The sequence below is a fragment of the Monodelphis domestica genome, chromosome 2, assembly GCF_027887165.1.
Source record: "Monodelphis domestica isolate mMonDom1 chromosome 2, mMonDom1.pri, whole genome shotgun sequence".
Classification (NCBI taxonomy): domain Eukaryota; kingdom Metazoa; phylum Chordata; class Mammalia; order Didelphimorphia; family Didelphidae; genus Monodelphis; species Monodelphis domestica.
In genome coordinates, this window is record NC_077228.1 from 278,742,916 (window position 1) to 278,760,640 (window position 17,725).

A 17,725-nucleotide genomic window follows, 5' to 3' on the forward strand; every position below is an offset into this window, starting at 1 on the left:
CTTGTTTTCCCTTTCCTCTGCTTTTCCCATGAAAGGTCCAGTTGGAGTTTCGGAAGACTTGGGAACGCTGGCGACTGGAGCACTTGTATACCCAGAGAGATTGCAGCATGAAGCCCCTTAAGTGCCCAGCCAGTAGCTTGAGCAGTGGTGGCACAGTGGGGAGCAGTCTGTATGCAGCCACCTGCCAGGCCACCTGCAGCTAAGATGCCCAGGTCTCCCTGTTACTACCTTGAAGTCCCAGCTGGGGAAGCCCCCAGAGATGGGAGGAATGGGTACTTGGGCAAGTGTGCATGCACATACACAGTCACTCACACCAGAGCTTTCTGCTTTATCCCCTCCCTCCCCCAACCTATCCAATGGGCAAATGGATGATGCCTCCTGGGACCCTTGGTCATACACATTTTCTCCAAGGAAGGGCAGCATGCTAATTTGATCACTATGTCGGAAGAAGAGGAAAAATGATCGTAGCTAAAATGAGGATTTCTTTCCGTTAAGGCACAAGGCCCCTGGGGTTCCCCAGACAGAGCAGCAAATCAACCCCAGTCCTAAATTCAAGGTCAATAGCCAATTAGTGGGGCTGGAGCTAGGAAGTAGGGGATGGAAAGCAACACAGAGAGTGGCTGATGAAATTACAAATACAACACAGGGCCAGTTTTGAATGGAGATGTCACTTGGCTCAAATTGCCCCAATATTCTGCATAATTAAAAGTCTGTGTAGAGAGGCTGTTGCTATTTGTGTAGCCCCTGCCCCTTTAACTCGTAACTGATTATCCTTAGGTCATTTGCAAAGACCAGAACCAGCCCCACTGTTGAGCAGGTGTCTGAGCACAGGAGCCCCCAAATGTGTAAAGGACTGAAGGAATATAAGATAATCCTCTCCATGAGAATGTTCCTCCCTTGAAACCTATTTTTCTGAGCCTGAAAAGCTGTAGAAGGCCTTCCGCTGGGAGACCCAGGCATTTGGGAGGGAAGTTACTATAAACCTTGGAATCTTTCCTGAGGTCTAGACTTCTAATTCTGCTCCACAGATAACAGCTTTGTCTAATATTTCTCTAGAACAGCTTTAGGGGCACAAGTATTGTTCTGGAGGCTGAGGGGTAAAACTATGCTGCATGAATATGTTCCTTTTAATAGTCCATCAGACACCAGGGATTCACCAGAAAGGTAATATAACTACTAGAGAAGATGCTGTCTTTCAAGGATAGATCACAGTGTCCAGCAATCACTATGGAAGCAGTGCCCTACTGCTCAGTTACCTTCCTTTGAAAACTATTCATTAGTGGATATTTCAAGTCTCTTGGTTTTTCTTCCTTGCCATGAATATTTTTTAATTGTGAAGGTGCAATACATACTTCTCCCACCCAAAGAGATAAAAAACTAAAGCAGGTTATTGAATCATGTTGGGGAAAGGTGGTGTAATTAGTTATTGAACTCATTCATACTTGGTACTAATTAGCTTTTGCCCTATCACCAGCTGCAGCCTTGTAAATAATAATAATAACAATAGGGAAAACCCCATCATTCCAGCCCCTTCAGCTAGATACACACCAACATGGAAGAGAAGAAAATAAACATCCAGGAATCCCAAAGATTGATTTCAAGGAGCAGGGAAAAAGTTTCCAAAGCATCAGCAAACTTTGGGGAGCACAGACTAGCCATGAATGGGAGGAGGAAAAGAAGGAGGGAAGAGTTGGAGTTCTGGATGAATTACTTTATGACTCAGTCTCCTCCACCTCCCTCCTCTCCATTTTATGGGTCTGAAGACCCTTCCTGTGGCATTGTAGCAGTCAGAGACCCCAGTGTCTGTCCCCTCTGAGAGGCATTTGGTGTATAGGAAAAATAATAATTGGACATTAAAATCTCACCAAGCAGAAAATTTCTTAGGATCTGAACTTCACTGGAGTGTTGTGTCTGCATTAATAGGAAAACTAAACTGCAGGCTAAAGGGAGAGATAATGCAAACTATATTGCCAACTTGGGGCAGTGGGTTGAAGCTATGGTGGGGGTAACAGGGAATGCATGACTCCTCCAAACAAGGAGAAATATCTTCTTGCTTACTCTATTTGTGAGTTGGGGAAGTAAGAAGAAGGGGAAAGACATGAGATCTGGCAGTGACAGATGCCAGGGTAACAGCATGCACTTCAGATTGAAACAAACAGCAGCATTTTGAGAATTATTAACAAGCACTGGTAATGGCAAGAAGATATATTGATATATCTGCATCTCATAAATTAGCCCTGGGCAGTGGGGAGAGGGAGGGAATTGCCAGGGGAAAGTGCTTACTTAGACATCTGCATAATTTCAGCTGGTTTCAGTGTGTAATGGACAGAGGGTTCTCCCCTGGCAGATGCTCTATGGGTCCTCTTGGGTCTTTGTTATATCCAGGGATTTCTGAAAATTTGGCATAAACCCCTCCTTTTGGCTCTGAAATGTTTTCTCCCCAATACAGCCAGATACCTATTTGATGAAATGTTTTCTTTACCCTCAGACCCTCTGGCTATTAATACTCCTTTGAGTGACAGTGTACTAGTCAGAGTACTGCCCCCACTTGAAGCTATTCCCAAACTATCCCTAAGCTAAGTATAACTTTACCAGGCCTGGGAACTATCGAGTTCAAGACACTCTGAAATTCCTCTGGCACATGGCTGATTCTGTTTATAAACAGAATGTCACAAGCTTAGAGCTTGCTGAGAACTTTTCTGCCTGCCTCTGACCTCTGCATCCATACTGCTGACTGCCAAGGTCTCCTGGCTGTGTTTGTCTACGTGGGTCTGCTGGCTGGTCTGTGCTCTAGCTGATTTCAGCACTCTGGCCAGCTACCGAGAACTAGTTAAGTGTATTGTAAATAGTGTTAATGAGCCTTGTCCAGGGTGCCCTCACAAGAGGTAGAATAAGAATGCATCCAAATACAGGTTCCTTCCCCCCTTAAAACAACTCCAGTTTTCTTCCTGAGCCACAGGTATTGCTTGAAAGATGGATTCCAATGTACCTCACACTAAAAATTATACCAATTCAGTGTTAGAATCCAAGAATAGCAGAGTGTGCAGAAGACAGTATTTATTAGTGCCTAGTACTACCTGCCAGGCGCTATGCTAAGCACTTTGGATGCAAAGAAAGGCAAATGAGAGTCCCTGCTTTCAAAAAGCAGGGGAGACAACAGGAAAACACTTTGTGCAAATAAGATACATACAAGATAAACAGGAAGATTAAGAGCTGTGAATTTGGATTTCTAGTCCAAGCCCCAGCCTTTATAGATAAGGAAATGATCACAGAGATATGACATGCCTAGGGGCCTGAGGAATGCAGATTTGGTGGTAGGGATGTAAATATCACCCATTCTAACCCATTCATTTTGCAGATGGAGAAACCTAACCCAACCACAGGTGAATAAAGTGGTATTTCCAAGGTCACTTAGCTAGTAGTGACAGAGCTAGGACTAAAATTTCAGGCTTATTGTTGATTTCCACTCTGTCTCTAATGAGAAAGAAAATATGAATAATGTAAATAATAATCAGACTATTTAAAGTGAAAGTTTTCGGTGATATTTGGCATCAGCCAGTCTACTGAATGAGCAAGCAGATGGCAACAAAGGCAGAGACATCAAATGGTGAAGGTCTAATCTTGCCTGACCAAATTCTATTATTTATGTGAGAGGGAGGACAGGGGGACTTTACTGCTCCTACCGGAGTACCCCATTCATCTTGTGCTTATTGTGAAGAAATGAAATGCATCAATACATATATGTGTACAGACACACAAAAAATGTATTTAGGATAGCAAATTCAGTGCTTTCTCACTGGGATGACTTTTTATTTTTCTGATGCAACTGGGCTACTCTGGGGAAACATTGCTATCCATATGGAAGAAGTAAGATGTACATAAAAGAAACTTCTTTGTGTCCCATGTCCTTGTTGACTCTATTAGTTGCCTCTCTGGCCCTCCCTGGAGTTGAAGTGAAGCCAACAAGCCTTGGAACTGGAGACAAAACATGGGAAGAGCTGAACAGTTATAAACAGCAAGGAGAGAGAAATCAATCTCCATCTGGCCCTTCAAGACCCATATAAATATTGGTAACAGTGTCATAGGGAAGAAAGAGCTTTGGCCTGAGAATCAGGAGCTTTAGGTTCTATTTCTAATGTTACCATGAACTAGCTACATGACCCTGAGTCTCAATTTCCCCTTCTGTCAAACTGTAATTATATAAGTTAGGTCTTGGCTGGACCCTTAGAGTTTCTTCAAGGTTTGTATTTTGAGGTTCTATGAAAGCAGCTTATGGAGATGAGAGATCTCATTCCCCCTCCCTAACCTTCTTTCCTCAAGGTCCAAAAGCTTCATTTTGTGGGCTCAGGGAATCATTAACATTTTGAAAGATGAATCCAGAGTCACCTCACCTACTGTGAAGGTCATGAGACTGTATAACTAAGGGCAAAGAGTTGTTTCAGGACCAGAATGGTATATGTGTCCTCTCCATGCACAGACAGAACTCCCATTATCACTAATGCCTGCTACGTGCCCAGGGAAGGGAAAATATATTCCAAGGGTTTGTTTTTCCTTCTCTAAATTGATTCTAATCTACAATGCTGTCCCTGCTTTTGACTCTTACGAAACAAACTCTATAAAAATCCTCAAATGAAATGTTCCCGCTCACTCTCCTATGACAACTTTCTTTAATTCCAGCCAGGCCATCTTTCTCCTTGGTGGATGGGAGCAATGGGGAAGCTTTGGCAATCAGGATGTATCTGTAATTACAGCTGTACTGCCAATGAGTCCAGATGGGCAGGACACAGCCAAACCTAATGATACTAAAGGTCTGCTGGACTTTTCCTAGATCTCAACTGATCACAGTAAAGCATTCTATTTGTTTCCATTTGTCTACGCAGGGCTCGCCTAATACTTGTTGTTCATGTCCAGTCATGCCTGAATCTTTGTGACCCAATTTGGGCTTTTATAGGCAAAGATACTAGACTGGTTTACCATTTCCTTCTCTAGATCATTTGACAGATGAAGAAGCTGAGGCAATGGAGTTAAGTGACTTGCCCAAGGTCACAGAGCTTGTAAATGTCAGAGACCAGGTTTGAACTCAAGAAGATAAGCTTTCCTGATCCCAACTATGGCATTCTGTCCATTGTGCCACCGAGCTGTCCTGGTCTGATGTCTGTCCAGTTCATTTACTACTTATTTGCATCTCATTCTCCAAATAGTGCATTTTTATTTCTAGAACTTAAAGATACTGGTTTCTTCTATGTACTCTCATGCTGTGGCTTAAGCTGTCCCCTCTGCAAAAGGATCTGACTCTACTTGCTAAAAGACCAAGATGTCAAATATGCAGCCTGCTGGCAGCATGCAGCCTACAATACTCCCATGGGCAGGTTGAATCAAAGTTAAATATAACTGGGAAATAGTATAAAATATCTAAAAATACAATAGAATATAGATAATATTAATATGTGGTTTTCTTAGTCAATATACAGCCCACAGGAATCTTTATGTACAGTTTAATGACCCCCATTTCTTTTTGTGTTCAACACTACTTTTGCAAGACCCCATACTAACCAAAGAGTGGTACTGAGCTGAGAGTAAGCAAATCCTCCGGCTGAAACTAGTGAAGCGCATGAAAAACCCTGACACCGCAAAAAGGCATCTCAGCCAGCTGTTTATATCCTAAACTTACATGAAGGTTACTTAACCTTTTCAGTTAGGCTTGTCAGAATATCTGTCATTAGTCAAACTGTACAATCTAGCATGACTAATTATCACTGTATCAAAGCAATCCAAAGAAAGGAAAAAATGAGGAAGCACGTCAACATGCAGTGGGTAGAGAATGTGACCATCCAAGTGGGAAACCAAAGACAAGCCACTGTTTTCCTTTATCTATGAAGTCTTTGCTGTTGGGAGGCCATGGAGGTTTTTTTTTTTGGGGGGGGGGCGGGGGTGGTCAAGAAAGCATAAAGGAAGGAATCATACAGTCAATCTAGAGCAATGTCTCAAAGCCAGTGTATAATTTTACCAAGTGGGCAAGCTATAAAGACTAAGGCAAACTCTGACATCTGCCTTCGGTTTCCTTTTTGTTCATCTCTTGTATTAATTTTGACTAGTGGCTGATGTTTTCCTTCCAAACCTGTAGTTTTTTCCATCTCCCAGAACCTCCCTAGCCCCAATCATACCCTCAAGAGGCAAAAAAGTAGAGTCTGCACATCTGTGGTTCTTACAATGTATCAGCTTGCAGCTGTGGTGCAAGTGGGGATTCTGGTGGATTTCCAGGGTTTTAGGGGCTCCTCTTTAAATGTACTAGGTGCACAGAACATCCCGCTTCTACCTTTGCTGCTAGAGGGAATAATTGTTCTTCATGAATGTTTAAACAATGTAATTTCCATGTGATTCAATATGTATTTCCACATGCAAATAAGACCAGCACCTCCAGATTGCATATGTATATAGTGTATGAATTTCTTGTACAGATATTAATGGATGTGTACCCATTCTTATTTGACCTGGCAAGACAAATAAAAAACATACCTTTTATGTGACTTTTTTTCTCTGTCTGTGAGAGAAGTTTTTTTCTGTGATGTCAACTTAGTGACTCATGGTGCAGTGGGAAAATACAAAAGATGTGGTTTTCATCCCAAGGAAGAAAAATAAATCTGCTCATTATTCATATAATGCTTTTCATCTTCAGAGCACTTAACAAGTACTAATTTATCCACTGCTGAGCCTTTATACAGTGACTGTAATGTCATTTAATTAGAGATGTTGGGTGGTCGAGTGGTTTAAACAATGACTGACAGCCAAATGGACGTGTATTCTAATTCCACTGATTCATTTGATCTCCTTCTGTCCAAATGAATTTGGTCCATTAAATTTGGTTTTTTAAAAAATGACATAAAAGCAAAAGCCTTGTTTGCAAATCAGGCATAGCATTTGAATTGAGTTCATGTTTTGAAATCCATCTTCGAAAAATGAACCTTTTTTCAATTTCAATAATCACTCTTGGAATTTGCAACCTGCTCACATTTTCTTATACAAGTAGAATTATGGTGAATCACTCATTTTGCTACCAACTTACTGTTATCCCTCCCTCTTCTGAAGGTCAGCTTAGTTATGTGAATGAAGAGCCCCTTTGTTGTTCAGTGCTTCTGACTTTATGTGACCCTGTGGAATATGCTGTGTACAGGGTTTTCTTGGCAAAGATACTCGAGTGGTTGCCATTTCCTTCCCCAAGAAGAGTCTCTTAAAAATCTAATTCGGACAAGCTGTGGTATAAAAACTTAAACTGGACTAAGACTTTTGTTGTTCAGCCATTTTCAGTTGTGGCCAACTCTTTGTGACCCTGTTTTGGGTTTTCTTGGCAAAGATACTGGAGTGGTTTGCCATTTTCTTCTCCAGTTCGTCTGACAGATGAAGAACTGAGGCAAATAGGGTTAAGCAATTTGTCCAAGGATGTACAGAACAGATATGAACTCAATCCTCCTGACTCCAGCCTTGGCACTCTTACCTACTCTGTCACCTAGCTGAAACACAATGAACTTAGAGTCAGGGATCCTGAGTTCAAATCCTTGCTCTGGCATTTACTACCACTGTGTCTGTGGGCAATCTTCTGAGTCTCAGTTTCTTTCTGTGAGGAATGAGATTAAACTAAGTGGCAATGTAACATCTAAGAAAGAAGCTATCAAAGAGAATATAGGCGAAGTGGATAAAACTAGCAACCTGAGCCTAGACAGATGTAAGTGGGGGAGATCCATAGAATGCTAGGTTGACATTTTGGATCTCTCACCATCATTTGTTAGGATTTGGAACTCAGGATAGCACATCTTTTATGTGTCTCCTTGTTTCAGATTTACTGGTAGCTTTCTGTCATCTTTTTGATAGACTTTATACTTTTACCTGCTAATTTCTAAAATGGAGTCTTTGTAAATATCTTGGGTAAATGACTTAGATAAATGAATACAGGCAAGTCATGCCATCTATCTTCATGCCTTGATTTCCACATCCATAAAATGTGGGGAGGGCTCAACCTGGACCTATAAGACCCCTTCTCACTCTAAACCTGTGAGTATAGCTCATCAGTAATGAGGCTCGCTTCTTCTAGATGAATCATATGTATCTTAAACTGGTAGGGACCCTAGAAGTCATCTAGCTCAGCCCCTTCATTTTTTATCCTAAATATAAAAACACATTCCAAAAGCAATTTTAAGTGACAGCAGGGGGTTTGGCAGCACTGACTTCCTCCAAGACAACTTTTACTCAGGTGATCACCAACCAGTTTGGCATTTGGAAAATTGTCTTTGAAAGTTGATGCCATCAAAACAGAAAGCAAACACAAGTAAAGACATGGAGAATAAGATTGGGGATGAGGAGGGAGGAGAAAGATAGGATGTAACAATGGGAAGTTGTAGGGGAAGGGAGAATAGAACTCCAGGGTGAGCTGGAGTTAATAGATAAGAAGGAACTGGCCCAATGATTAGGGGAAAGGGGGTGGCCAGTTGCCAAGAAGGCAGAGTAAGAAACACTGAGAGCCCTCCAACCACCCTCCAAATGACCATAGAAGGACAAAAAGACTTCAAAAGGAATCCTGGAACAGCAGAACCAACAGAAGGGGTGAAGTAATACTGTGACCCAGAAAACATAAAAGAGGTTCATCTCACTGGGATATAAGGAGAAAGCACTGAACAAACCTCAGTGGAACTCAGATGAAATCCAGAGCAAGGGGCAGCCTCAGCAGGGTAAGAGTGGAAACCAAAGCCATATAGAACAGGCAACAGAGAGAAGAAAGCAGTCTTGTATCTGCCAACCATAGCAGAGTACAGCATGAGCAACAGTGGGAGGAACTCAAGGTAACAAGGAACAGCTTTGGTGGGATTAGGCAGAACCCAACCTGATAGGCCAACCAAGCTGGGGAGTGCTTAGTCTCAAAACCAAACTGCTGCGCCAACCCTAGGGCACAATACCAGGGCATAACAGTACTCTCTCTACCCTAGAAATGGAGCTAAACTTCAACATAGGGTCAAAATCAAGGGGAGGAAAAAGAGGCAGATGGACAAAAGGGAGGGGGAATTCAGGGAGGTGTATAAACATTTATGAACTAGGAAAGACTGAAAGGAAAGAGGAAGATAAGCAGGGAGGAAATAAGATGGAGGGAATTTATTAGGAGTCATTTTATCCAATTATATGCCAATAAATCTGATAATCTTAGTGAAATAGATGAATATCTAAAGAAATATAAGTTGCACTGATTAATAGAAGAGGGAATAGAATAGTTAATCCCAATCTCATAAAAAGAAATTGAAGAAATTATCAATGAATTCCCTAAGATAAAAGCCCCAAGGCCAGATGGATTCACAAGAGAATTCTACCAAATATATAAAGAACAATTAATTTCAATATTATATAAACTATCTGGGAAATTAGCTGAGTAAGGAACTTTATTAAATTCCTTTTATGACATAAATATAGTGTCAATTCCTAAACTAGGAAACAAAAACAGAGAAAGACTATAGACCAATATCCCTAATGAATATTGATGCAAAAACCTTACACAAAATGCTAGCAAGAAGATTACACAATATATCACAAGGATCATACACTATGACCAGGTGGTTTTTATACTTGGAATGCATGAATGTTCAATATTAGGAAAACTATCAGCATAATTATCCATATCAATAACAAACCCAACACAAATAATGTGATTATTTCAATAGATGCAGAAAAAGCTTTTGACAAAATACAACATCTATTCCCATTAAAAACACTAGATAACATTGGAATACATGGAACATCCCTCAAAATTATACATAGCAGCTATCTAAAACTATCAGCAAACATTATCTATAATGAGGATAAACCCAATGAGATTAGGAGGGAAACAAGAATGCCCATTATGACCACTAATATTCAGTATTATACTAGAAATGATAACTGTAGCAATAAGAGAAGTAACTGAAGAAATTAGAAAAGGCAATGAAGAAATAAAGCTTTCACTCTTTGCTGATGAAATAATGACACACCTAGAGAATCCTAAAAAAACAACCAAAAACTAATCAAAACCATTAACAACTTTAGGACAGTTGCAGGATATATAATAAACCCATGTATATCATAAGCATTTCTCTATACTATCAATAAAGCCCAACAGCAAGAGGGAGAAAGAAATTTCATTTAAAATAACTGTAGACAATATGGGACATATTGTCTGTAGACAACTGTAGACAATATGTAGACAACCAGGAAGAGTACCTACCAAGAAAAACCCAGGAACTAATATAATCAATCACAATTACAAAACACTTTTCACACTGTGGTAGAGACATGGAGAGAATACTACTCCATGCCTCTACCACAACACAGTTAGATTTAAACCACTGGAAAACATTAACTGCTCATGGATAGGCTGAGCCAATATAATAAAAAATGACAATTCTACTTAAAATAATTTACTTATTCAGTGCCATACCCTTTGACCTAGCAATACCACTAGTAGGTCTGTATCCCAGACATTAAAGTTAGGAGAAAAGAACCTACCTGTATAAAAATATTTATGACACCTTTTTGGGGGGTTGCAAAGAACTAGAAACTGAAGGGATGCCCATAAATTGGGGAATATCTAAACAAGTTATGGTTTATCAATGTAATAGATTACTATTGTGGCATAAGAAATGACAAACAAGATAATATCAAAAAAACCTGGAAAGACTTAATGAAGTGATACAATGTGAAGTGAGCAGAACCAGGAGGACATTGTAAACAGTAACAATAATAACATATGATGATCAACTGCGAATGACTTAACTATTATCAACAAGGCAAGGATCTAGGGAAACTCTAAGGGACTCATGATGAAAAAGGATATCTGCAACCATGGAAGTAACAGATATAATCTGAATGCAAATTGAAACATACCATGTTCTTTATTTTCTCTATGAATTTTTCTCTAGTGTAAGCAATACAAACATGGAAATGTATAATATGATAATATATGTACAATCTATTACTTATTACCTGCCTTCTTGGGGGGAGGGAAGGAGAGAAAGAACATGGATTGCAAAATGCAGGAAAATGAATATTAAAAATTATAACAACATTTAATCTGAAAAAAGTAAAAATTTTAAATGAAAAGAAAATGTTTTCTAAAATTTTGAGTTCCAGAATCTCTCCCTCCTTCCCCTTATCTTCTAAGACAGTAAGCAATTTGATATAGGTTATAAATTGATATCATGCAAAACATTTCCATATTGTTCCTGTTGTGGAAGAAAACACATATCAAAAAACACAAAGGAAATAAAGTAAAAAATAATATGCTTCAATATGCATTTGGACTCCATCAGTTCTTTCTCTGGAGGTGGATAGCATCTTTTGACCTGAATCCTTCAGGACTATCTTAAATCATCATAATGCTGAGAACAGCTAAGTCATTCATAGTTGATCATTATACAATAATGCTGTTACAATGGACAATATTCTTCTGATTCTGCTCCCCTCACTCTGCATCAGTTCATATAAGTCTTTCCAGGTTTTTCTAAAGGCATCCTGCTCATAGCACAAAAGCATTCCACTACAATCATATACCAAGACTGGTTCAGCAATTCCCCCATTGATGAGCATCCCCTCAATTTCCAATTCTTTGCCACCACAGAGCTGCTATAAATATTTTTATTAAAATAGGTCCTTTTCCCCTTAATAAATTTCCTTGGGATATAGGCCTATTAGTGGTATTGCTGGATCAAAGGGAATGCATACTCATAGGCCTTTGGGTAAAGTTCTAAATTGCTCTCCAGAATAGTTGGATCACTAATCGTATTTAAAGAGATTTTCCTAGAATAATGTAAAAAGTGTGTATGTGTTGGAGGAGGGAAGACACGGAGCCACAGTTCAAGAAAATATAGTTATAAGTAACATATAGCAATACATAGCTATATATCTCAAGAAAAGTTTGATCATCTCTTTGGGATTAGATATCCCGTATGACTGAACCCAATTAAGGACATCATGTTATTCTCTTCTCACTAAAAGTCCAAGCCAGAACTGTTGAGAGTCTCAGGTCACACATTTGAAAGGTGGAAGGAGAGGGATGGTGACTTGGGTCTTAGTGGGTGGCTTTTTCCAACTCAGTTACAAATTCTTTCCAACACAGCTCACTACCTCATTCTGTCACAGAGAACCACCAGGAACCCCTGGTTGCACATTCCTTTTATATAGCAAAGGGTCAGAGCACAAATGGTCTAAACATGGCACAGGCTCAGCTTTATGCTAAGTACTATAGAACCCCATTGGGAATGGGGTTTCCCAATTATCCCCCATTACACAGGTAAAACACTGTAGATGAAATACTGTTCAAATACACATTCTGTATAATAGCCATTTCTGTGTTCCTGTACGTGATCCAGAGTCCTGTCTGACTCACTTCAGAAAGACTGGGTCCATTTCTGTTTTCCATCTTGTTCCTTGAACTATAGTGTGGAAATATGATGACCCCAAAGAACTGAAGATAGACATTGCTATTGCAAAGATGAGATCTACTATGGTGCATTTCTTAATATAAATATTATAAAATAAGCCCAATAAAGTTTGTTAAGTGGAGGTATCTACTTGTAAAATATAATTCCTTCCTTATAGCTTATGCCTAAAAATGTTTGGTGACCTGAATTTTCACGCATGACATGGAACAGATTGCTGATGCCAATCTCTCTGAACTTTAGTTTAGTTTTCCCTTCTATGAAAAGGAGATGATAATATTACTAAGGTAGTTAGGTGACACAGTGGAGAGAGCGCTGGACTTGGGAGTCAGGAAGGTCAGAGAATTCAGCCTCTGACATTAGATTGTGTGACCCTGTCTTCCTGGGTTAAAATGGGGATAATAATAGCATTTACCTCTCCAAGGCACGTGAAGATTAAATGAGACAATATTGTAAAACACTAAAGGCAAGCTATATATTTCCTTCCCACAGTTGTTGTGAGGACCCAGGGGGACAAATAATGCAGAAGTCACTGGCCTTTTCTCAGTCCTCATCTTTTTAAAGTTTTTCTGGAGTGTTCGACACTGTTGACTATCTTCTACTCTTGGATACTTTCTCCTCCCTGGGTTTTCATTATACTGCTCTCTCCTGGTTTTCCTGCTGCCTGTCTGGCTTGTCTGACTCTCAAGGGGAAAAGGACCTGTTTTTATAAAAAAATATTTATAGCAGCTCTGTGGTGGCAAGGAATTGGAAATTGAGGGGATGCTCATCAATGGGGGAATTGCTGAACCAGTCTTGGTATATGATTGTAGTGGAATGCTTTTGTGCTATGAGCAGGATGCCTTTAGAAAAACCTGGAAAGACTTATATGAACTGATGCAGAGTGAAGGGAGCAGAATCAGAAGAATATTGTCCATTGTAACAGCAATATTGTACAATAACTTATGAATGACTTAACTGTTCTCAGCAATATGATAATCCAATTTGATTGAAATTGACTGATTGATGATCAAATGCCCTAATTTGGGTGCAGCTGGGTGGCTCAGTGGATTGAGAGCCTGGCTCAGAGATGGAGGTCCTGGGTTCCAATTTGGCCTCAGACACTTCTTGGCTGTGTGATCCTGGGCAAGTCACTCAACCCCACTGCCTAGCCCTTATCACTCTTTTGCCTTGAAACCAATATACAGTATTAATTCTAAGGTGGGAGGTAAGGGTTTTTTTTTAAACCCATAAAATAGAGATATTAATTGCACCTACCTTACAGGACTACTGTAAGGACCAAACGAGATAATATAGGATTTTCCCCAAAAGTCTTAGTGCATTTTCAAGCTTTAATAGTTAAAGTTATTAGCTAATAGTTTAATGTTATTAGAGCTTGAAACTGCACTAAGACTCGTGGGACATCTATACATAAAAGACTTTGTAATCCTTAAAGTTCTATCTGTTTGCCATCATCATTGTTGTCATCATCATCATCATCCCTAGTCTCTTGCTGAGTTCTAGTTCATATGACTAATTTGTCTATTGGGCACCTCAAAACCAGATGTCTCATAAATATCTAAAACTTCACATGTCCAAAATGGAACTCACAGATCTAGAAGCATCCTCAGGGGCCATTTGGGCCAAACCCTCTCATTTTACAGTTAAAGAAACTGAAGCTCAGGGAGATCAAGTATCTAGCCCAAGAACATAAGGGATAGAAGGTATCTGAACCTAGAAATTTAGGGCCAGTGCTACTTACTTGTACCACTTGAAACTCTTCTTCCTAAATTTCCATTTCTGTTGAGGGTTCCATCATCCAAGTTTACATCCTTAGAGTAATGCTCATCTCCTCCCATCTCTATCTCTAGAGTCAGTTGCCAAGTTTTGTTGATTTTCTCTCCCCAGAGGTAGATAAAGGCAGTTCGATGGAGTGGACAGGGCAATAGGCCTGGAGTCACAAAGACCTGAATTCAAATCAGGCCTCAGACACTTTCTAGCTGTGTGAGCCTGGGCAAGTCACTTAACTCCTGTTGGCCTCCATTTCCTTAGATGTAAAATGGAGATGGTAATAGCACCTACCTGAGAGGATGGTTGTGGAAATCAGATGAAATAATATTTGTAAAATACTTAGCACATAGTATCTGGTACATAGTAGATGCCATATATTAATTTATATTATAAATATTATATTAAAAATCAATGCATGTTAATATTATATGAGATCAATAATTAAAAGATATATAATATCTTCCTCCAAACTGATATTCCTAAGCTCAGAGATAGAGACGCTTCTGTCAGTCCCAAACAAGAATCCCCAATGGCTTCCTATTTCCTTGAGGATAAAATCCTAACTGATTTGTAAGGGATATAAGGTTCTTCACAGTAAAGCTCTAATTTATCTTTTTAAGCTAATTGCATTAGTTTCCCTTTCACAAATCCTATATTCTAAGCAAGCTGGCATATTTGATGTTTTCCATAAACTACATTCTATATCCTTCATCTCTGCTTCTATAGGGGTTATCCCCTATGACTAAACATACTCTGTCCTCAGCTCTGACTCTCAGAATCTCTGGATCTTCTCAAGACTGAGCTTTTCCAACTCTGATATGAGGTCTTTCTTGATCCCCTACTCCCATCTCTGCCACTGAAATGACTTCATATTTATTTTGTATTCACTTATTTGTATCCATGTTTCTCACAGTAGAATGGAAATTCCTTAAAAGGGCCTATTTCACTTTTATCTTGGTATCCCCTGGACCTAGGACAGTGCCTTGAATACAGTAATTACTTACTAAGTCATGTTGAATGAATAAGGGATTCAAAATCTACAAAAAGCTTTGTAAACACAAGTTATTTTCAGATGTACAACCTCCAGGGAGCTCGCAGTGTTTCTTTTCACTGGCTAATAACTCACTCTAGAGAGGCTGGAGACATCTCTGTTTTACCTCCAGTGCCTGCAGCTTTGGGAATATGCTTTCCAATAATCATGGGGGAAAAAAACCCTCCCTAACCACCAAACCATTTAGCTGTCCCACAGAGTGCTCTCCAAGAGAATCTACGTTGAAAGCTGCTCTTTTCTGAGAGCTGGAAGTAGATCATAGGCTCTAGAACCATAAGGGACATTAGGAATCATTTAGCTCATGCCCAGACTTTTACAAAGGAAACACAGAAGTCAAGTAGCACAGCTAGTAATGAGCAGGGTTGGCATTCAGACTCCTATTCTAGGATTCTCTGCACCATCATATATTGTGGGGGATTTTTCTACCCAGTCAGTTTTAATTCTCACCAATCTGGAAACTGTGTGGACCTTGAAGTCAATTCTTGTTTTCTCTAAGCCTTTTGATGTCTTTCTTCCTATTCTGATTGATGCTTTAGGTAAATAAATCTGTCAGTGGCAAACCCAGCTGTTCAATTTTGTCATACACTTGCTTCCCACTCATTCAGAAATTTGGACATTTCCACATTAAAGCATGAATGGCGGGAACTAAAAAAACCCAACTAATAGTTGCCATTTGACACCCCTTCCCTTTCTTCTGCACAGCTCATGACCACCATCCCTCCTGCCACCTGGGTCACTCCTTTGGCTTCTTCAACTGAGTCTCAGTATTTTAGTTTGGTAATTTAGAAGGCACCTGGCTCTATTCAAATGGGACATTGCCAGGGTTGGTCCCATTCCCCCTCTAAGTCTCAGCGTTTGGACTGGATGATCTCTAAGGTCCATTCCAGCTCTGAGAAACTCCACATTTATGAAAAACTCTGCCTATTTTGGCTAGTGCAATTAAAGCCACAGTCATTGCAATTTTTACTCACCTTTATTTTCCTCTCTGCTTCCCAGGCTTTTATCTCATCCATCTCTTCTTAGACCAATCCTGATCCAACTCCTACCTAAATACACTTAAGAATTATGTCGGAATTCTGTGAGATGCACCGGGATCTATTCTAATGCCACAGCTTTAATCAGGTAGAATAGAGAGCACGTGAGCAAGGTCAGGCTCAGGGAGACCAGCAGAGACAGAAAACGGAACTCGGGCCACCAGAGAGGGATTGGCAAAGAGAGGCAGCCTTTCCATCGATAAGTATTCATTGAGGCGTTATAGTCACAGCATGTTTTGTTCCCCTGCTACATATTGTAAACTCATTGGGAATTTTATTTGAGTTCATCTTGGCATCCTCACACTCTTTGTAAATGTTCAGTTCCTTGGTGAAAGCCTTCAAGTATCAGCCGGTTCGGCCAAAGGCTCAATGGGTTTGGATGAATTACTGCGGGATAAACGATCTATATATTATGATGCTTAAACCAAGATTTGTGGAGCTGAAAACAGAATTCTATAGGGGACGCAGATTCCATGCTGCCCCCTGGCGGCATTGTGCTCCATAGCACCCTCCCGAGAAAGCGGCTACCCCATGGACGCCAGGAGACCAAGGTTCCGTACCAAGTTAGAGCCGCAAAGGACATTGGAGATCATTTAGTCCAACTCCCTGGCTTTATAAATGGGGCAAATGCAAAGGGAAAAGTGACCTGCCCAAGGTTACACGGATGGACAAGAGGAGGCCCTCGGACTCCTGACTGAGTTACCTTTCCTCGATGGCAGGCTCAGTACTCCATATTGCTCGAGGATGGAGGATGCCGTGTGGATCTTACAGTCCCTGCTAGGTTTGAGCTTGCTAGAGACAGGGACTGAGTCTTGTGTTCCTTCTGCCTCCCTTTCCCTCACTGCACGCTGTGTGTGTGTGTCCCTTATGTTCTGCTGGGAGGAAATTGAGGCACGCGCCTTTCTCCTCTGGAGGACCCCGGCCCCACGGGACACGGTGGGCATCTCTTATACTTTCCTATAGCTAAGAAACTGCCCGGAGAGTATTCTTTCAACAAAACGATCAGTCGATAAGCATTTATAGAACACTTCCTGTGTGCAATATCATCTGGGTAAGCTCCAAAGTTCAGTGTGCTTTGCACCCCAATGAATCATTTAATAAACATTTACTTTATTACACTTTATTTTAAGATACCAGCAGCCCAACCTCCCTCTGCTCAGACCAAAACAGAAGGGGAGTGTTGCTGCTGGGGGGCGGGGGAGGTTCTTCGTCCATGCGCATAAGCCGGGACCCAAATCGTGAATCCCGTCCCCTGGGGATGGAGATGGAGATGGAAGTACGCCAAAGTCCATCACTGTTCTCTGTTCTGATTTCTAAAGGAAAGCTGCGGGGAAAGGCTAAGCCTGAAAAACAAAGGGCCGAGGGGGCAGGGGATTAATAACGGTGTCCAGTTGTGAAGGACTCCCATAGAGAACAATGGC

General features: G+C 40.5%; 1 protein-coding gene across 1 annotated transcript in view; it reads left to right on the forward strand.

Annotated features, from left to right (window-relative positions):
• Nucleotides 1-1,892, forward strand: part of GLP1R (glucagon like peptide 1 receptor) — a 75,104-nt gene extending 73,212 nt beyond the window's left edge. Inside the window, exon 13 of the mRNA XM_007483834.3 lies at nucleotides 36-1,892. Coding sequence (XP_007483896.1) covers nucleotides 36-203 — 168 coding nt within the window. The 3' untranslated portion in view covers nucleotides 204-1,892. The remainder of the gene's footprint in view (nucleotides 1-35) is intronic.
• Nucleotides 1,893-17,725: the final 15,833 nt, after the last annotated feature.